Raw genomic sequence first — 22,064 nt, forward strand, 5'->3', positions numbered from 1 at the left:
CTGGTGGAGTTCCCATGAGCCTCGAGGTAGAAACATCAATAACATTCTCATCTCTGACATTCAGTGCCAACCAGACAGGTGCAGGAGACAGAGCACTTAAGAAGCATTTTTGATTGACAGGGAGGGAAGGGGCACAAAGGAGTCGCTTACGTCAGTCATCACTGGCAGGTGGCATCTACTTCACCTGATAGTCTTCAAGGAGGGGGAATGGGCAAGGGGAATGGGCTAGACACATATCCACACACAATCTTGCCCGCCGTGGGCTCAGGTCCGGCTGGCGCATTAGCAAGACTGGCTCTCAGTCGAGCACCTAATGCCACAGCTGGGGTCAGGAGGAGAGGCCAAGGCCACCGGGAGGCAAGGCCATCTGAGAAGCTTTACCTGATACTTGTCAAGACTTCCTGATTTCAATGGAAAAGCTCAAAGTGAGTCAAGGGGAAAAAAAAGTAGGACTTAGGGCTAGAAAGATGGCTAGGGGCACAGGGAAGGGCAAAATCTCAACCTGTTACTCCCTAGGACCTCCCCACCGTGGTTTGGTTTTGTTTAGACAGGGTCTCTCACTGATTTGGGAGGCTGGAGAGGCTCCTGTCTCTACCTCCCCAGCACTGGGGGTTACAAGCACACGCCCCCACACCAGCTTCTTACAGGGATCCTGAGGATCAAACTCAGGTAGGTCCTCATGCTCGCACAGCAAGGACTTGACTGACAGCCGTGTCCCCAGCCCCAGTCACTGACTAGCAAGTGCAAAGGGTCGAGGATGGTGAAGCCACCATTTTCAAGAAATGAGGCTCTGGGCATGGGAGCCCCAGCAGACAAGATGCAGACAAGGAGCCAAGAAGCTGATCCTCTCTTACCCACCTCTCAAAGGAGCCCCAAAGCCTGATGGTACCTGGAGAGTCTGATGCTGAAGACACCCCAAGACCCTGCCCAGCTGTGGGAACCAAACAGTCATAGTGTGAGCTGGTTGAAGTGTTTTCTTCATGCTCATTTGAGTCTAATAGTGGCTGGCTGCTTTGCTTCTCTGATCTTCAGGAAAGTTTTATTTGTTAAGACACAAATAAAATACCACTATGTGTGTGTGTACAGATGTGTGCAAGGGTCAAGAGGTCAGAAGGGTGTGAGAACCCCTGGAGTTTGAGTTATGAAGTGTGAGCCACCTGTTGTAGGTGCTCGTAACCAAACTCAGGTCCTCTGGAACAACAGCAAATGCCCTTAACCACTGAGCCATCTCTCCAGCCCCATTTTCCCAACTTTCTGTGGATTCTATGTGGTAGTTTGATTGTAACTGCAATGACCCCCTTAAGCTCATAGAGAGTGGCACTATTAGGAGGTGTGGCCTTGTTGGAGGAAGTGTGTCACTATGGAAGTGGGCTTTGAGGGAGGTCTCATATATGCTCAAGCTATGCCCAGTATCTCAGTCCACTTCCTGTTGCCTTCAGATCAAGATGTGGAATTTTCAGCTCCTTCAGCACCATGTCTGCCTGCACAGTCTCTGATACCTGGGTCAGAAGAGGGCCCAAGTTAGTCCAGACCAAAGCAGCCCTGGGGTTCACGCTGAGCTGGCTCAGAAAAAGACGGTTGACCTCTTACTGGTGCCAGGACAGGAAAGAGCTGGCTGTGGCCCTCCCTGTCATCAGGGAGAGCAAGCCTAGGTTTGAATTAGATTGGCAAAAAGATGGAAAGAGAACATAAAAGGGGTGGGGGGAGAAAGAGAAAGCAACCATTAGGACGGTATCAGGCAGCTGGATCCATCCACACCTGAACCACTTTCACCATGGTTCATATATCCCACGAATGGGGAACGGAACATCGCAGGTTTTATGGAGTCCAGACTGCAGTGGTGACATGCTTCTGTGTATTTGTTGTGCCATCTCTGGGAGTATACCTAAATCTCAGCGTTGACATTTTCAGATATTATAGGCATGCATGTCTTTGAAACGATCCTGTAAGAAATAGACAAACACGGGGTCAGAGAAGAGACATGAAGATAGGAGTCTCTGTATCAGGGCTTGTGCAGCAGCAGCAGCCCGGTGAGGGGGTCTTCTGAGCTGTGAGCCATCAGGCTGTGCCTGCAGAGGAAAAAATAGCTAGCCTACACATGTGCTACTATTTTTAAAACGTTACATAAATGCTACTGTAATTACCAGACCCGCCTTCAAAGGCTGCTGAATTGACAGCCACTTTCGATCAATATGTTGTTCTTTTTCCACCAGGACACACCAAAGCAGCCATTGTCCTCACTCCAGAGCTGGATGATTTCTTTGACATTAGAAAGGGTCCCTTGTTCTCCACAGTGGAAGTGCCCCTGAACACAGAGAAAATGCCCTGCTTGACTATGTGAGGCAAACTGCATCTTTAGGAAGGACAGAGAATAGGTGGTTTACTACCATTCATACTACCCCATCACAACTACTGGACTCCCACGGTACTGAAACGGCCCATAAACAAGTAGGGAGGGTCAAGTCCCAATAAAACTTTATTTACAAACAGCAAGTGTAGGGCCAATAACAGTCCATGAGGCCACTGTGTGCTAATGCCTGCTTTAATTTATTTTTAATTTATCATTTATTTGCTGGGTATGAGTTTCATGCTACATATGTAGAGGTCAGAAAACAACTTTTGGGACTCAATTCTCCTCTTCCTCCTCTGGCTCTGAGGGTTGAATGGAGGTTATCAGGCTTGGTGGCAAGCACCCCCACCTGTTAAGCTGTGTTATCAGTTGACATGCCTGATTTAAAGAGCATATTTAAAGAGCCAAGGCCAGCAGAGGGTTGGGTGAATGGCTTTACACATCTCTAGAGTGTCATGGAAATTACTGGAAAAACAGAATTTCATTGGCACAACACCTTTTGTCTATGCAGCTACTCAGTGGCCTGAGAACCCATATCAGTTAGACCTCAGCATGGTGCCAAAATAGTCACACCCACTACACGAGCAGAATCTGCCAGATCCCAGTTAAGAACCAAACTGAACCTTATACCAGCTTGCTCTGGTGTGTGGGGGGGAGGAGGGTGTTAAGAGAGGAGCTGAGCCTGGATCTCCTCAACTATCACCAGGATCTTATTCAGAGTTGCTCACATTTATTAAGAGCCAGCATTGTGTGTGTCCTATCTCATGAACCCCCTTGACTTTACCCTCCTTGCCGGTCTTTGCTGAGGGTTGTTTCTGTTTATTGGTTGCTGGTTTGCTTTTTTTGAGACTGGGTCTCATATAGCCCAGACTAGCCTGGAACTTACTATATAGCTGAAAATAACCTTGAACTCCTGATCCTCCTGCCTCTACCTCCAGAGTGCTGAGATTGCAGGTGTGCACAAAACACCTGGCTTAGTTGTGTGTGTGTGTACCATGTGAGTGCAGGTACCAGCGGAGGCCAGCAGAGGGTGTCAATTCCCCTGGAACTGAAGTTACAGGCAGGTAAAAGCCATAGGACATGAGTGCTAGGAATCAAACTCAGGTCCTCTGTAAGAGCGGCAAGTACTCTTAACCACTGAGCCACCTCGCCAGCCCCTGATTTGGCTTCACACACAAAACCTTCTCTGCATGGCTCTGGGGATATCTAAAATAGTAAGAACCTGACTCACAGGTCAGATTCTCTGCAGAGTCTGTCATTTCACACACATCGATGTGGCCCTAGTTCCACCTGCACTGACATGCACGCACAGTCAGAACACAGGAAACATATTTGCACAGGTGTATGTAGGTGCACGTGCACATGCCTGTAGTGCCAGAGGCTAGTAGCCTCAGGTGTCATTCCTCAAGTGTCATCTACCTCGTTTTGGGGACAAGGTGTCACACTGGCCTGGTCTCTGCTCCCCAAGTTCTGGGATTCCAAGTGCACATCAGTATGCCCAGTTTGTTTGTTTGTTTGTTTTAACATAAACCCTCAAACTCAAGTCCTCACGTTTGAAAGAGAAGCCCTTTGCCAACTGAGCCTCTCCCCCAGCCCCCCCATGGAAATATTTATTGAAGAAATCTTATCAGTAAATCCCAGGACCAATTTTCAAACTGTGCCCAAGTCTCAACAGCTGCAGTAAGCTCCCAGTAAGACTTCACCGTCATTTGCCTGGACTATTGCAGTAGCCAGCAGGGCCTCCTGTGTCCATCCTTCTCATACCTGCCAATGTCGCTCACCACCAGGGGCCTCTGAGCCGTCACCTCCTTGGCCTCCTTTCCCATTCTTTTTAAAAAAAAATATATATATATATATATATACATACATATTATGTATACAATAGTCTGTCTGTGTATATGCCTGCAGACCAGAAGAGGGCACCAGACCTCATTACAGATGGTTGTGAGCCACCATGTGGTTGCCAGGAATTGAACTCAGGACCTTTGGAAGAGCAGGTAATGCTCTTAACCACTGAGCCATCTCTCCAGCCCCCCCATTCTTTTTTTTAACATTTATTTATTTTTGCAGTAGTGTGTGCATGTGTATATGTGCACACATGTGCCATGGTACATGTGTGGGGGTCAGAGGTCACTTTGTAGGACTCTGTTCTTTCTTCCCCTCATGTGGATTCTAAGGCTCAAACACAGGTGTCCGGTTTGGGGGCAAGCGCCCTTACCCACTGAATCATTTCGAGAGCCCTCATTCCCCACTCTCATCCTTCCTCACTCAGACAAACCTCGCCGCCTTCCTTTCTGCTCTTTGTCCCTGCGAAGCACATTCCCACCTTGGAGCTCTATATCTGTTGTTCCTTTAGACACTTTTCTCCATGCTGCCCACTGTGAGGGCTATTCTTGGTTGTCAACTTGACTACATCGGGAATGAACTATAATCCAGAAATGGAGGGCACTCCTGTGAGAGACTTTTGCTTCGTTTGAAGTGGGTGAATTGACTCCTAATCCAGACCTTTGAGGTATGAAGACACACACTTTAATCTGGGTCACACCTTCTGGAAGCCTACATAAAGACATGGAAAAGGGAAGCTTTTGTTCCGTGGGAACCCTTCAGCCAATAGCTTCTAAGATACTGGCCCACTTAGGGTGTGATCTCATGCACTATAAACACAGATGAAAAGCGTGTGCAGCCCTCTTGATTGCTGGATTCAGTTCCAGTTCCCAGCGCATGCAGAGAACTGAGGATTCTCTACCCTTATTGTGAGTTTATCCCCAAATAAATAAACCTTTGTTATACTGCATTCCAGGCTATGATGGAACTCCTTTGTACGCCAACACTTTTGTTCTTTGCCGGTTTGCCTTCACCCGGCTGGTATAGCCATTACTTCACTGGCAGTGGAGCCTACTTCTTGGGGATCTCAGTGTATACTTAAAACCAACTGAGACATCCAGCCTTGTGGATCCTTGGACTTTCCATTCACAGTCAGTCATTGTTGGATTAGCTGGACTGTGGCCTGTAAGTCATTGCAATAGATCTCCTAGATAGATAGAAAGATAGATAGATAGATAGATAGATAGATAGATAGATAGATAGACAGACAGACAGATGCATACACAGACATTCATTCTGCTACTCTAGGGAACCCTGACTAACACCCCACCTAACCACCTCCCCTCTCCTCTTCAGGCCTTGTCTCAAATGCCACAGTTCAAACCCATTAAAGATAAGCCATCCTCTCCTGGCACCCTTGTCTGCAGAGTCTCCCATGATGAAGCCATGTTCCCAACTATCATGGTTTAATGCTTGCTGCCTTCATGTCACACCCTAGGTCAGGGACCTCAGCCTGTTACTATTGTCACTAGGCTCAGGAAAGTGCAATAAAAATGTCTCAGAATTCACAAGAGTGTGCACAAAAGGTGAGGTAAATTGGAAGCAGGTTGTGAGGAAGAAGGTTGGCAGCAGCCCACTTTATAGATAGAGAAACTGAGTCTCAGTGCAGTTGGACACTACCCACACTTCCCAATCACTGTATTGTGTATCTGTGTGTGTGTGTGTGTGTGTGTGTGTGTGTGTGTGTGCGCATGTGTGTGTGCATGTCAGGATCTTACTATGTAGCACAGATTATTCTGGAACTATGTTGTCCAGGCTCAGCTTGAAGTTGCAGTAATCCTCCTGCCTCTGCACCCCTGCACACTGGGATTACAACCGTGAGTTGCCATGCTGGACTTGAGATCCTGATGTTTCTTATGGAAACCCCAAAACCTGACAGCACCTGGTCCTTAAATGAGAGCAGCGAAGAGGTAAGGTCTGCAGGTCATATGGCCACCCACAGGTGGCCCGCAGAAACTAGGAACATCCCCACATTCCCAGCGAGTTGGCTCCTTAGCAACCCCAGGGGTACCCACAGAGGATGGCACACAAGGACCCCCAGCTGGAGGACAGGAGGCCAGAGCTGACCCTGAGGAGTAATGCTCACAGCCGCTCTTCCCCAGTTCAGGAAACTGGACCAGTCACCAGAGTGTGTGCTCAGTGGGTTAATTCAAACTAAAGCTATGAGACTCCAGGCTCAGAGGGAGGCTCACAATCAATCACCCTCAGTCATAAACCTTGGTGAGCCCGATTAGACCCCATCGATTTCTTATGTAACTATTTTTGGGCCCAGAGCATGGAGAGAAGGAGGGCGAACATCAGCCAAGGAGCCTGGCATCGGGGAAGGAGTTCGGCTCAAGCACCCCAAAGGCAGAGCCAGGTAGCTGCACAAAGAGAAGGCATTGGAATTAAATAGAAAGGATGGGGCTTTTCTCCCTCTCCCCAGGCAGGGAGCATACACCAAGTCCTGTGTGGGAGAAGCAGAATCAAGCGCTGGATGAGAACCCAAGTGCCCCCAACCTTGCCTCTCCCTGGGCCACCAAGCAGGTATTTATCTCTCCCTCATTTGGTTGCCTACCAGCTGAGAGTGACGGCCCCTCCCATGAGACTGAAGCCATCCTTGTGTCCCCTGTGGCATTCCAGATGCCCAGTGATGATGAATGTGTGATTGTTGGATGAGGAGCGAGTGAGCACTGAGTGAGCACGTGAGGGACACAGCATCCAGAGTCTTTGTGTTCCAGACGCTCTGCAGCGAGATGCCAGGGTCCCATTCCTCTGCCTGGAAACCTTCTCCAGAGCTGGTTCTTTTTGGTAATTTAGGTCTCAGGTTTAAAAAAACACATATATTGCCTGCCTAAATTCATGTTTGCAACAGCCAAAAAGCAAATTAAATTTAAATAGATCAATAACGGAGTAAAAATTCTCACAGAAAGAGAGAGAACAGGGCTAGTAAGATGGCTAAAAGAACTTAATGCAAAGCCAGTTCAATCCCAGGGACCCACATGGTAGAAGGAAAGAACCAGCTCTGGCAAGTTGACCTCTGACCTCCACATATGCACTGTAGCACCACACATGAGAGATGATAGATAGATGATTGATAGACGGATAGATAGATAGATAGATAGATTGATAGATAGATAGATAGATAAAAATATAGAGAAAATAAGGAAGAAATTATATGTACTTATTAGATTTATTTATTTATTTACTTACTTAATGTGTATGAGTGTTTTGCTTGCATGTACATCTGTGCACAGCATGTATGCTTGGTTCCCAAGGAGGTGGTGAGCCTCCATGTGGGTGCTAGGAATCAAACAGGTTTTTTGCAACAACAAGTGCCCTTAACCACTGAGCCAACTCTCCAGTCCCCGAATTTCCTCTTTTTAAAACATGAAATCTCTTGCCTGCATATATGTCTGTGCACCACATATGTGCCCCGTGCCTGTGGAGCTGGAGTTGCAGACGAGCATGTGGGTGCTGGGAACAGAACCTGGTCCTCCGCAGGAGCATCCAGTGCTCCTACGCCTGCACCACCTCTCCAGCCCCAGGAACGTCTTTAGAAAGTGTTGCTTCTACCAAGAAGTCTCATCAGATCCACTGCCAGTCTCTCCATATCAGACACTCCTGTTGGTGCTTCCCCATCATCATCCAGGCTGTGCTACACACCCCAAACTCACAGCCCCCCTAGACCGAGGTCAGGGAAATGGAACAGGCTCCTGACCAAGGAGGTACCATCAGGGCAGAAGTCAGGAGCCTCAAGGAAGAGACCCCATTCTGCACACACAGGCCATACTGTCCACCCCTGGCATTCTCCGTGCCTCTGGGTCCCTACCTGGGATATAGCCAATCTCACTCCAAGAGCTGCTCAAGAACCCCAATGAAGTCTAGCTTCAAGGAGCCCCTTGGTGGCTGGGCATGGTAGTGCAACTCTGTAACCCCAGTTCTCAAGTTCAAGGCCAGGCTTGGCTATATTCAATACCCAGTATTATCTTTTAATATTTTATTTTTATTTACATGTGCATGTACACATGCCCAAACATACACATGCCACAGGTGTCGGAGGAAGTCAGAAAAAGGCATTGGTTGCCCTAGAATTGAAGCTACAGGAAACTGTGAGCCAGCCAACATGGGTGCCGAGAATTGAACCCTGGGGTCCTCCTGAAAAGCTGGAAATTCAGTTTTAACAGATAAATCATCTCTCCAGCCCAAAGACACAGCATTTTTAAAGCTGTTTGGTGTTTCATGGCTTGTGGCTCTTCTCTCTGTAGCTCTGCCTATGGGGACAGCCTCACTCCTGTAAATTTTATCACAAGCCTTGTGCTTGATGGGGAACCCCAGACCCATAATGAGATCTTTAGAAAAGTAGTTCAGGGTCAGGCTTCTAGATGGGGAAATGGAGTTTTGGAGAGGCCAAGGGGTTAAGCCATTACTGCTAATATCTCAAACCTGAACTGAGACACTGACAGCTCGAGTTGAGAGGAAGGGGCCATTGGGATGTGTGTATGGGCGTTTATTGCGTCTGAAGGTGCAAGTGGTGACCACAGGATGGTTTTGGGATGTCATTTCTCAAGTGCAACCCACCTTGGGATTTTTGTTTTTTTAAAGAATTTATTTTTTAATGTTTATTTATTTATTATGTATACAATATTCTGTCTGTGTGTATGCCTGCAGGCCAGAAGAGGGCACCAGACCCCATTACAGATGGTTGTGGCCACCATGTTAAGGCAATGCCCTTAACCTCTGAGCCATCTCCCCAGCCCCGATTTTTGTTTTTTTTGAAAGGCCTGGAATGCACCAAGTAGACTAGGCTGAAACGGCCATTGAGCCCCACACAGATGTGTCTACATCCCCAGAGCTAAGATTACAAGCATGTATCACTCACTACACCTGGCTTTTTGATGTGGGTCCTAGAGAACTCACTCAGATCTCATGCTTACAAGCCAAGATTAACCAATGCAGCTTTCTGTCCAGGCTCTCAATTTTGTTGTAGGAGGCAGGGTCTCACTCTATACCCTGACTGGCCTGGAACTCACTATGTAGACCACACTAACCTTGAACTCGTGGAGATCCACCTGCCTCAGCCTCCTGAATGCTGGGTTTAAAGATATGCATGACCATGCCCATCACCAATTTTGTATTTTAAATTTCATTTTTTTTCCTTAGGTGGCATATGTTCATTGAAAATAGTAATGGCTTTCATAGACATTTTCAGATAAGTACATCTGCACTTTGGCCACATTCACGTGCCCTCCCCTTCCCCCCTCCCCTCCCATAATTGCCATTCATCCCACAGACCTTCTACTATGTTCACACCACATGTGCATGTATGACTTTATGTGCCTCTATAAAATCGAGGATCTACAAATGAGAGAAAATGTGATATCTGTCTCTCTGAATCTGACTTATTTCACTTACTGTGGCTTTCTTCTCCATGCGAGCAAAGAGAGAGAGAGAGAGAGAGAGAGAGAGAGACTGCCATGTCAGATGTCCCCAAAGGTGGCCAGCACCTCCATAGGTGGGCCCTTCTCACCTGCTCTGTCTTCCCCAATACCAGGTATCTCTGCAGCCAACAGCAGAAGCTTCCACTGAGCAGACTTGAGAAAAGACAAATTTCTCCCGAGCAGAATAGCTCATGAGAGGCACAACATTCCCCTCGGGGAGAGACACAACCCTGTGTTCCTGGGTCCAAACCAACACCAAAGCCCCCAAAACTCTGGACCAGAAAGAGGGCTCAGTGGGTAAAGGGCACTCACCGCACAAACTTGGCGACCTGATTTCAATCCCCAGAACCAACATGAAGGTGGAAGGAGAGAACCAACTCTTGCAGGCTACCCTCTGGCTTTCACATCACCGTGGTAACTGAGGTCCTACACACACCAATCATCATCATCAATTAAAAGCAAATACATTCTCCTGAAATCAACATTCACATGGAGAGCACAGTAGCTAAGATGCGAATGCTGCTATGCACGATTCTGGTGGTCACCCAACCCGGCACCTCCCCAGCCTCAGCTTCCTCATCTGCAAAATGTGATGCAGAAGTGCCTACCCAAGATGATTGTTGTAATTGTTGCAAGTCAGTGAAGCTGCAGCTAGAAAGGGCTTGGGATAGACCACAGGCAGAGCCAGCCTATGTCACTACCAATTCTAGGACACCTTCAAAAGGAAGAACCAGAGGGTGTGGAGGTGGCTGTCAATAAAGTGCTTACGGGCAAGCATGAGGACCCGAGTTCAATCCCCGACACCCAGCTAAAAGCCAGGTGCAGCAGCACATTCTGTAACCCCAGCACCTCAAGGACAGGAGGATCCCTTTGGCTCGCTGGCCAGACAGCCTAGACTAGTCGGTGAACTCCAGATTCAGTAAGAGACTGTCAAAAAAGCATGACAGCGCACATCCTCTGATGTTGACCTCTGACATCCACATACACACACACACACACACACACACACACACACACACACAATGGAGGGGGCAAAGAACAAGAAACCACAAAGGATCAGGAGGCAGGTGTGCGTGCATGGACCTGCCAATATTTGCCCTTTGTTTTTTTAAAGTATTATTTGGGAGAGTGCACATGCCAAGGCATACAGATGGAAGTTAGGTTGCTTAGTCTCCCCTGTAAATATCTTCACCCATAAATGTAAACAGAAGCCCTCACCACCTGCAGAGGAGCAGGCTCTCCTAGCAGAAGAGGCTCATGAATCTGCCACACAGAGGCTGACTCTCATCAGCACCTGCACTCTCTGACTCCTGTCCCTGTCTTTCAGGTTGTACTTTGGGCTACTTTCAGGTTGTCAAAGGGTTGTTGCTGGGGCTCCTTATGTGGAAAACGCCTTCACAGCCAAGCGCTAGGTGTGAGGTTTGAAGGTCCAGGGCAATGAGTTGAGAAGGCAGAGCTTTAGCCAGGGGACAGAGTACCAGCCTAAATGAAGTTCACATCGCCTGGCCCCAACCTCCTACCTTGAGGCGGGGCTTAGTTCAGAGGCCCCTTCCTGCTCTGGATCACTTCCTCTGAGAGAGCTGCGACGGTACCTAAACCCCTCCTCCCCATCTCAGGCCCCAGGGGCCCGAGAGCTAAAGCCTGCAGGAAAATGGACTCTCTCCATCCCTCTCAGCTGAGACCCAGAAGAGAAAGGGCTACCCGGAACTCGGGGCTCTCTGAGAAGGAAACCCTTAAGGGCTTTACTGGCTGAGACCACCTTCCCAGACTCGGAGCCAGCAAATGAGGGGCTTCTTTTTGTCCTACGAATCATGGCAACCGCTGCCCTCTTTGTTGGCTCCAGTCACCCAAGCGGAGCTCCTGAGGAAGCCCCACGCCTCCCGGTTCCTGCCACTGGCGGGAGGAGGGGCACCAGATGATTTACTCTGAGAAGGTCCCCAATGCCATTAAATCACCGGAGGCTGCCACAGAATTAGCATTTCCCCCCACCCCACCCCTTTCCCCACACCACAGGGCCACCCCTTCCCAAGACCTGGTGTAATGAGAAACAAATAGACCACTTGCCACACTGCACGGGGACTAGGCAGGGCTAAGCCCTGTGACTTGCAAGCCAACAGCGCCGTCCCTACAATGGAAAACTTATCACTAGCAAGGCTCTCTGAGGGGGCTGGGATGCACCCCACCTACCCCATTCCACAGACAACCCCCCTCACGGAAAAAAAAAAAGCATCCAGGGTCAACAAAACAAGGCTTGTCAATTTCCCCCAGGGGACGTGGTCTGTAAATGCATCACTAACTTCCAAAGCCACAGTATGCACAAACATGGTTTGAATGATGGGGCCCCCTGGTCGCTAAGCCGGAGGATTTGTGCTGACTCCAACCAAGTACAATTCCTTATGCTTCAGTCCTCACGAGGCTCCAAGAAGTCCGCCTACCACTCTCCTTCCCCGGGTAGCTGCCCACGCAGGAAGGGGGCACAGGCAACAACGAGCGCGCGCGCGTGCGATGGGAGAACCCCCTCACAGGTGAACTCTCTCAAACCCCTCCCCCAGGACCCCAGCCAGTCCAAGGTTGGTCCAGAAATGATTTAGAAAATGCAGCCGGTTCTAGAAGAAGCTGGTTAACTCCCAATCAACCAAGTGTAGGCAGCTCTTTCAGGAACATCACCCTTGCTTTGGAGCTAAATATAGACTTAGCAAATTGTGTTCTCTTTATGTCCCTGGTGGGAACCGGTGGAAGGCAGGGGCGACCAAGGACCCCAAGCATGGAAAACTCTGCCTTGCTGGCTGTACTGACAGTATTATCGAAGGGCCAGGAATGGGTTCCCAGGGGTGGCACATCCTCCCTCCCACCACAAGCTGCCCAGAGTCATGCACAGGCTCTTCTGTGGCTGGGTGGGGCTGGACAGGGTGAGGGGACTCATTCTGGCACAAGACAAGAGACAGGCAGCTTCCTCCTCCAAGGCTGCCCAGATCCGCTCTTGAACACAGCCAGGCGAACGCTGACCCCCATGGAGAGAGAAAATAGACACAACACTGCAATTTTCAAGTCCGAGGGACTGTGCACTTTGGCAAACGCGACTCAGGGCTTCCGCTCTGAGGAAGCGGCCTGGACCCCGTCAGTAGCCCACTCCAGGCCGGAGATCATTGCCTAGAGCCAAACAGCTCGCGGCGGCTCATTAACCACGCCAAGAAAGAACCCTCCACTTTAAGACTAGTGCCATCCTCCCGGGCCCAGCCAAAGCTCAGGACCAGCCACTATCTCTCCAAGTAGAAAGTCTTAGTAAATAGTTGGGGTCACTTGAGGGCATCGGGGAGGAAGGCAATATTTACTTTTTTCCCCATGCACAGTCATCCTTATTTAAAAAAAAAAAAAAAAAAGTCGGCATCCAAGCTTGCTCCTAAGTGCGACCTCACCCAGGCAGTCAGAGCCGCAAAGTTGAGGTTGCGTTTTTTTTCCTTCTGCATTCTGGGTATCTGTGCGGTTGGTTGGTTTACGGAACGAGAAGGGATGCTCTCAGTCTTGAGCTACCTGCTCTCAAAACGTGTGTTTTAAAGGTCTGAAGAACACAGCCCTCGCACGCACATGAACATGGCTCGTGACTGTCGCTTCTTCCCAGCCTTTGGGATTGTCTCCACTTGCCTGGAATGGGGGAGGGGGTACTGTCATTTTAGGATAAGCTTCCTCTACAACCAACACGTAACAACACCGAGGTGGCCGAGCTGAGTCAACTCCAGCCCAGGCTGCAAACAGCAAATACCTGACTATTCTGACTTCCCCATTCGCGGGCTTTGGGCGACAGCTGCGCGAATCCCCGATACCGGGGCAAGGGCTTTGAACACCGAGCGCGACCCGGGGCTACTGGACCACGCTCCCGGGTCCTGCCAGTCCACAGGCCAGGGCTCTAGAGCGACCTGAGCTTCCAGGGGGCGAACAGTGGGGTCACCAGGTTGCCTTCGGGAGACACTTGGGGGAGTGGGTGGCTTTGGGAGGCTGGAGGGCAACCGGGCGCGGGAGGGACTACGGACAAACCAGACAACGCCGGCCAAGACGACCTCCAGGCCCCGCAGGTGTCCAAGCAACAGGACAGAGGTCCACGGATGCTGGGCCACGACATCTCCCCCCCCCAACAGACCCCCGAGCCCGGGTGCCCCGCCGGGTGAAGATGGGAATCCGGGGAGCCCCGCCTGTGGCTCCCGGAGCCCCAGAAGGATGCGAAGGGCAGCTGGGACTGGAGAGGAGGCAAAGGGGACGCGCGCGGAGCTTGGGCCGCCCCGGGGCTTCCCAGCCCCGCCAAGAGCAGGAGGCGGCGGCCGCCCGGGACTTGGGACCCAGGCAGCAACTTTGCGCGCGGGGTCGGGGAGGGGACGCGGCCGCGTTACCTGCGCAGCGGAGCGCGCTCAGCGCCAGCAGCAGCCCGAGCGACGCAGCCGGGGCCCGCATGGTCCTCCCGGGAGCCAGCGCGGGGCTCCGCTCGCTCCTGCGCCGCCGCCTCCCGCACCTCTCGGCTCCGCGCTCGGCTGCCGGCTGCAGACAGCGCCCGGGTTCAGCGCGCGCCCGCCCTGCACTTGGCCCGAGTTGCGCGGCCCCCGCCGGCGCCGCGGCTCCTGCGCCCCAGCGCGCGTCCCATCCCGCCGCCGCCTCGGCCAGCGCCAGCTGCCGGCCGCCCCTCTAGCCAGCGCGAGAGTGAGCGAGCCGAGAAGGGAGGAGGGAAGGGAGGAGGGAGGAGGAGGAGGGGAGCAGCCAGGAGGGAGCAGGAGGGAGGAGGAGGGAAGAGAAGGGAGGAGGACAGGAAAGGAGGAGGAGGGAGAAGGGGAAGGGAGGAGGGAGGAGGAGGAATGGGGTTAGAAGAAGAGGGAACGGAAAGAGTTGAGAGGGGAGGAGAAGGGGGAGAAGAAGGAGGGAGGGAAGGAAAGGGAGGAAGAAGAGGAATGGGGTATAAAAGAAGGAGGGCGGAGGAACACGCCCAGGGGTGGAAAAAGGATAAAGAAAAGGGAGGCAGGGAGGTTCCCTACCCCCTCCCCCCCAAGGACCAAAACACCAAGCGGCCACCCAGCGGTTAAGCGACCGGACGTGCCACTCACTCCGGGGAGGGCACAGGGCCGCGGAGGCCTGTGGAGACCAGAGTAGGGACTGAGAGGGCGTGTTGAGTCTGCGCTGGGTTCCCAGGGTGTGTTGGAGGCGCAGCGTTGGGCGTCCCCGAGGTCGAAAGGCAAGGCAACTACAGGAGGGCTCTAAAAGGAGGCGTCTGCGAGGGACTTATTGCGAGGCTGAGGGCAGACAGGGCACGTGACGGATGAGGCGCTGTCAGAGTGCCTTCAAGAGTGTCTGCCAGCACCGGGCAGACCCCGGGCGCTCCGCTCGTAGGGTGCTGGGGGGTCTACAGTGTGCTAAGCCCGGGCCACGAATTCCCCACTAGAGCAGATCATCGGATTTGTGGGCCAGGCTTCAGTCAGCGTGGAAAAGCGGTCGCAGGTAACAGGGTCCCAGAAACTACTGTCCCTCTGGAAGAACAACCCGTAGCCTAGTCCAGGTGACAGGTTTGAAGCAGTGAAACCCCGAGGGGCTTCTCCAATCGCCCTGAGAGGCCCTAAAATTTCCCTCCGGCAGACTGCAAGGCCAGTTGCTGTGGGGTCTGCCTATCTGGGTCCTGCTCTGCCCAACCTGGTCACACGGGCCACCAGTTTCTGGTGTCCCAAACTTTGCTTGGAAAAATGGGTCACACTTCAAATCGGTCAGCTGAGGTGATGAAGACTTCAGCCTCAGCGTCCTTAGCTGAGAACACAGCTCTGCCTGTGCAGCCTAGGGCCCGACAGAACCCAGAAGTCTCAGTTTCCCAACCTGAAACATGAAGTCCTGGCAGCCTCTAGCTGGTGTCCCCAGTAACACACACAGGAAGCCCCTGACCTGACGGACCAAGGACAGCACCCTCATGCTGGGCACAGTCATTAGCACCGGGTGCCTGATTTCCCTCCAAGGGCGGCCATCAGAACACTCCAGTCTTGCCAGGTGGTGAGGGGGCTGGCCGACCTGCTTCATTAGTAGGGGCTCATTAGCCCAGGCAGCTCCAGGCTCTCCCACGATAAAAGAAGAGCAAGAAGCAGGTGCCTGGTCTTAGGCCAGGTTAGTTACCAGGAAGGGATTCGGCTCTGCCTGCAGCCCGGCCTTCCTCAGGAGCCCATGTCCTGGCCAAGGAGCTCCTGGAAAAAGCATCAATGAGTGGACAGTGGGGTCTCGGCTCCTCCTTGGTTTGGAGGGTCTGTCTGTCCCCTCTTAGTGACTGTGCCTGTGGGGGTGCTGCCAGCCTCAGGACCTGCTCCAGACACCTCTTCTGTTCCCCCTCATTTACTCATAAGTACCCCTGGGCTGAGCACCTACTGTGTGCAAGGCCTGGGCTGAATGGTGATGACTCCAAAAGGAAACACAGCAGGCCTGTCACTCCTGAGAAACGGGGTGCACAACTCCATGATGCAGGTACCCCGGCTGCAACCATAGCCAGAGGGAGAGCAGGGTGGACTTGACCAAGACCATCAAGAGCTAGACTCTGAAATCATGTTATAAGAAGGGGTCAGGGGTCATCCTGTGGCTTCTTTGGTGGAAGGGGTAGGACAAGGAAGACAGGCATATATCCACCCAGCAAGGCCACACTCCAAGATCCATAAAGCCCCAGGTGTGATGGAAGGCGGCAGTTACCTTACCCTCCCCCCCACACTTCCACTCAGAGGCACCCCATCACACCCCAGAGAGCCGCTGTTTATCCAGGGTAGAGGTGGACTTGAATGCTCTCCCCAGCTGACCCTTGTAGGTGATGGTTTACTCCTACAAAGAGGAAAGAGGGGTCTGTTTAGTGAGGTGGTGGAGAGAGAGCTACTGTGTGACTCTGGCTAAACTCCTAACCCTTTCTGAGCTCCCTTTAGCGATAGGAGCCCTGCTTTGCCTGTGCCTTCTCTGAGTAAGGATTTCTGCATGCTTTCCAAGCCTGGGTTTCAGATGGTATTTATAGAAATTCTAAGCAGAGAGGGAAGACTAAAGGGCTCAGAAAGGCTGCGGAACTGATAGTGTAACCAGGAGCCCCCGTAGCTCCCTCAGCAAAATCGTCTTTTCACTCCTATCGAACCTCAAACCCCTGAGTTCAAACCCTCCAGTTTGATGGCCTGGGAACACCAGGCAGGATCCCCAAGGTTCTGCGCACACCTGGAGAATCTGAGACCAGAAATTATCCTTCTTCTGGTTCTGTAGCCTGCCCCTGATGTGTAGAGCTCTGGTCACCCCTACCTAGCAGGTGGCTGTCCTCTTCCCATCCTCCCAGGCCTCGCCTCTAAAGCTCCGCTTCTATCAAAGAGCAACATTGCCATCTTGTGGCCGAAGATGGCACTTTATCTCGAGGTGGCGCAGGCTCTCGCCCGGGGAACCAAGAAAGCTAGGGGCGGGGGCGAAGCGGCTCCCAAAATAGAAGACCATCTAACTTAAATAATAGGAAGCAAGAATGCGCTAAGAGTCGGATATTTCAAGACCTCTATTACAAGATGGAGAGAAGGGACTCCCTTTTCTGTGGTGTTCAAAGCCTCAGATTCCTGATCCTCTCGCCTCCTCCACCTCCGGAGTTCTGGGATGACAGCCTTGCACCCACAGGTGTATGCGGTGCTCTGTGGATCAAATCCAGGGCTTTGTGCATGTTAGACCGGCACTCTACCCACTAAGCCACATCCCCAGCCTCCTTCCTGGTTTTCCTCTACAGAGCTCTTGTTACCACTCTGTCTCTCTGCTTGGAAATGCCACCTTCTTCCGTCCATACCAGGAGGCATGACACAGGAAACCCCCAGCGACTATCCAAGGAAGGAAGGGAGGGAGGGAGGAAGGAAGGGAGGGAGGGAGGGAGGGTAATCAGGGTTGGACAGCAACTTAACGAGGTGGCAGAAGCCCCCATAAGCCTGTGAATTGAGCCCAGAGGAGGCAAAGCAAGGTAGCTCAACAGGAAAAGGTGTTGGCCCCATGTGCCTGACTTCAATCCCAGGAATCCACACAGAAGAGAACTGACTGCCACACACGTGCCGTGGTACATATCAACCATCCCCACCCCCAACTCATAGTCATTCACAATAATAACTTTCTTTAAAAAAAAAAATCGAGACAGTGTCTCACTATGTAGTCTTAGCTAGCCTGGAGCGCACTATGTAGACCAGACTGACCTCAGACTCACAGATACCCATCTGCCTCTGCCTCCCATATGCTGGAGTTAAAGGTGTGGACCACCACATTGGGAAATATATTATGTATAAGAGAGCGAGAAGGGATTGGAGTCCGTGTAAAGGCCACATAAGAGAGTAATGTGCCCGTACACACAAAGACCTGGCTAGTGCGGGTGAGGTGCTTAAGTGGGAAAAAAGTCTTGCAACCCTTCCGCTGCTCAGCAGTAGGGCAGGAGTTGGTCAGGGGTCTGGAGAGATGGCTCAGAAGTTGAGAACAGTGCTGTCCTTCCAAAGGACCCAGGTTGGATTCCCATTCAACCATCTGTAACCCAGTTCTAGGGGCTCTAATGCCCTCTACTGGTCTCTATAGGTACTGCACATGTGGTGCACAGACATACACACAGACAAAACATTCAAATACATGAAATACTGACTCTGAAATAATAACTTAAAAGAGTCAGCAGTGAAGGCACCCCCTGGTTGGGACTTTGAAGCAATTTTAAGATGGACCAGAAAAAGACTGAGGTCGGTAGTCATTAGCAAGGCCAGAGCGAGCACACACACTCAAGGTGGCAAAACACAGAGCCTCACATTGCACACCCAGACCACCGGGATGGATTCACTTCAGCAGCCTCTCGGATAGCTGCAGCACTCAGCAGCTCTTGCCTCAGCCACCCAAATCTAAACTAAAGAAGGGCAGGAAGAGCAATGGTCTTGACTGAATGAGAGGCAAAGGTCCCTCTTGATACCTTGTTGCACGAGGGTGTGACGGGAAGGAATCTGGTAACCACAAATGTCGGTGCCTACCACCAGCTACAGGTGGCAGAAAGAAAGACAGATCCTGACATCGTTAGCCACAGTGTCTTCTGCAGCAGAGCTGAACCCACACGGACACCTTCTAAGACGATGCACAGCTGTTTGGGTAGGCATCCATGCTTTGCAGGCAAAAGCAGCCTGAATGACAGATGCAGGTTCAGGGCAGTCCTGAATAGACGGTCAGTTGTGAGTACTTAACACCCAGCAGAACAACTCAGGGCTTACCACAAAAGGTAGAAGAAAACACACACATGTGCATGCACACACGCAAAGTACTTCTTTCGTTAGGCTGACTTTTTGAGGGTTAAGTGACTTTCCAAATCACATGTTCCCAACAGAGACTCAAGACACAGACACTGAGAAAGCAAAACCCTGGGCCCACGCTGGAGAGTCTTGGTGTGCACTCACCCCTTTTCCCTACACTCTGTATCCACACACACACACACCCCAGTGAGGGCATTACAAGACAGCATTTGCTGTGGAATAATCCTTCTGTACACTGTGAAAATGTGTTGCTCTCATTGCTAATAAAAAGCTGACTGGCCGATGGCTGGGCAGGATTTTCAGGGCAGAAAGAATGCTGGGAGGGAGACGGGCAGAGTCTTGGGAGTCAGAGGAGACACCATGAGACTCAGAGCAAGCAGGATGGGAAGTACGTCCATGAGGTAGATGAACATCAGGACAGGACATGGATTAATAGAAATGGGTTAATTTAAGTTATGAGAGCTAGTTGAAAACAAGCCTAAGCTATTGGTCGAGGATTTGTGATTAATACTTAACTCTCTTGTGTGGTTATTTGGGGAGTGACTGATGAGACAGGAAAGTACACCTACAAGCATCACATCCTCCTTTCTCCTTGCGGAGTTCTCTATTCTATTCAGAGTGTCTCACGTACCATGTGTTTCTCTCTGTGACAATTTAAAAGATGCATGAGGCCCTACCCTTAGTGCGGTTCTTGTTCAGTTTAACCAGTTTCCCTGAGGCAAAAGGAGAGGCCACCTGCAGCATGCACTGAGGAAAGGCAATAGTTTGGGGCTTGAGTGTGGCTCAGTAGAGTGTGTTCCAACCCCAGCATTGCAGAGGGAGAGAGGGAGGGGAAAGAAGAAAGGAAACGGGGCAGAGAGATGGCTCAGTGGGTAGGAGCGTTGCTGTGCAGCCATGATGTATTGAGTCTGAATCTCCAGCACCAGTGTAAAAAGTCAGATGTGGCCACAGATGTCTGTAGCCTTCCAATTGTGGGACAGAGACAGTTAGATAGCGTAGCCCCAAACAGGGAGCTTCCTATTTATGGGAGACCCTGCCTCAAGGCAGTAAGGAAAGTGACTAAGGATAGCTGATGTCCTGCTTCAGCCTCTATGTGAGCAAATGCAGGCACACACACACACACACACACACACACACACACACAGGAAAGAAGGAAGGAAGAAAGACAGGGAGGAAAAGAAAGTCTTGTCTTAGATGTTTTACTTGTGCATGGTCATTCCTCAGGGTGTATCTGTGGGTGGTTAGTCCTCAGGGTCTATCTATGGGTGGCCGGGCCTCAGGGTGCAGCTTCAAATCTACACTGTGGGGCAAAGCATCTAAACAACTCAGAGGTTCCTCAATACGAACCCATAAAGATGTGCACATTCAAATTCCCACCCATTAGTGATAGTGGCCAGCAGCCTCTTCACTACTTCACAACTCCAGACCCAGCTTCTCTGCTTCCTTGAAGTTCTGGTTGTGAGTCTTAGCCTTTAACAGTGACTTAGATCCCCAGCTCCTTCACTAAAGATTCCTACAGTGGATATTAGCTTATTATCTACTCCAAATCTGTTAAGTTTCGAGATGTTTACAATAAAATTTGCACATTTTGGGAGATTACTAACACCTGCAATATCATCATCTATTTTTTTCATTTTTTAATATTTATTTATGTGTACAAGTGTATGACTGTATGCACTACTTGTGTGCAGTACCCACAAAAGGTCAGAAGGGGGCATCAGATCCCCTGGAGCTGAGGTTACAGACTGTTGCATGGTTCTTAACCTCTGAGTCATCTCTCTGTTGCCACTATAGCTGCTGCTGCTGCTATTATCTTGGTACTGAAGGTCTACCCACAACCCAGAATGCACTAAGCACATGCTCTAAGCATCTTGCCAGCCCACAGTGTTTGAATTCAGATCCTTTGGAGAAACCCTGCATCTTTCTGTTTGCAAATGGGGATGGGAGCCTCAGGACACAATGGGCTTCTCCCATCTGCATGCCCTTTCTCTTGACCACATCTGCCTATAGCATTTTAAATCGTTTTTATCCATCATAAATTCTATTTATTCTCTCTTCTTTGTTCAGGAGCACTTCCTGTGGGGAATGAAGAGGGTATTTCGTGTCACACCAGGAGCTTCTAGGATGCAAGGAGCCAACATCCCTGTGGTGAACTCAGGAAGCAATCCTTCAGCCCAGAACAGAGTGGGGGGGATTATCTGTGGAAGGAAGGAAAGTGCTGGACACCTGTGGTCCCACGTGATCTTCTGAGAAAACCCAGCTGTAAGCAAATGGCTCATCTCATCACTACATTTAGCCCACAGGACTCAGCAATGTCATATTCATAATGGCAAGCCCCTAAGTAAGTAAGAACTTGGGGCTTGCAGTCTGTGGCATCGGATCCAGCTGGTGCCATGACTCAGAATCTCCAAGGTTCACATAAAGGTTCTTCTCAGCAGTAGAAGAGCAGGAACAATTGGCAAGAAGTAAGGCTGTGGTGACGATGAAAATGACCCGAAAGCTTCCTTGAGCCTCTGAACACAAATAAATCACTCTTGTTGTTGTTGTTTGAGACAGGGTTTCTATGTGTAACCCTGACTGTTCTGGCAGGCTGTCCTCTACAGACCAGGCTGGCCTTGAACTCACAGAGATCCGCCTGCCTCTGCCTCCCAAGCGCTGGGATTAAAGGTGTGCGCCACCACCGCCTGGCTAATAAATCACTGTTGGTGCTGGTGATGAACCCTATTGCAAGTAACCATTTAGGTTGTACTTTGTCTTAAAATAGGTTAAGATGTTGGGGTGTGGGGTGGTTATACTCTCTAGTTGATAGCTGTTAAACCTTCCCTCCTGCTCAGGTTTTTATTTTTTTTAAGGTGTGTGTGTGTGTGTGTGTGTGTGTGTGTGTGTGTGTGTGTGTGTACAGAGACATACACACATGCGCGCACACACACACACATACATACACGCATGTGCATATATGAGCGCAGTAGTCATAGAAGTCAGAAGGGGCTTCCAATGCCCTGGAGCTCGAGCTACAAGCAGTTGTGATCCATCTGACATGGGTGCTGGAAACCAAACAGGTCCTCTGTAAGAATAGTAACTCTTAACTGCTGAGCCCTCTCTCCAGTCCCTCCTTGCCCACTTTTAGGATTTACTATGAGT

General features: G+C 50.8%; 1 protein-coding gene across 1 annotated transcript in view; it reads right to left on the reverse strand.

The window, feature by feature from the left end:
• The window catches only part of Tmem132b (transmembrane protein 132B), a 280,169-nt gene extending 265,972 nt beyond the window's left edge, over positions 1-14,197 (reverse strand). Inside the window, exon 1 of the mRNA XM_087903622.1 lies at positions 14,037-14,197. Coding sequence (XP_087759748.1) covers positions 14,037-14,097 — 61 coding nt within the window. The 5' untranslated portion in view covers positions 14,098-14,197. The remainder of the gene's footprint in view (positions 1-14,036) is intronic.
• Between the last annotated feature and the right edge of the window lie 7,867 nt (positions 14,198-22,064).

The sequence above is a fragment of the Myodes glareolus genome, chromosome 2 (assembly GCF_982192425.1).
Source record: "Myodes glareolus chromosome 2, mMyoGla1.1, whole genome shotgun sequence".
In the NCBI taxonomy this organism is placed as follows: domain Eukaryota; kingdom Metazoa; phylum Chordata; class Mammalia; order Rodentia; family Cricetidae; genus Myodes; species Myodes glareolus.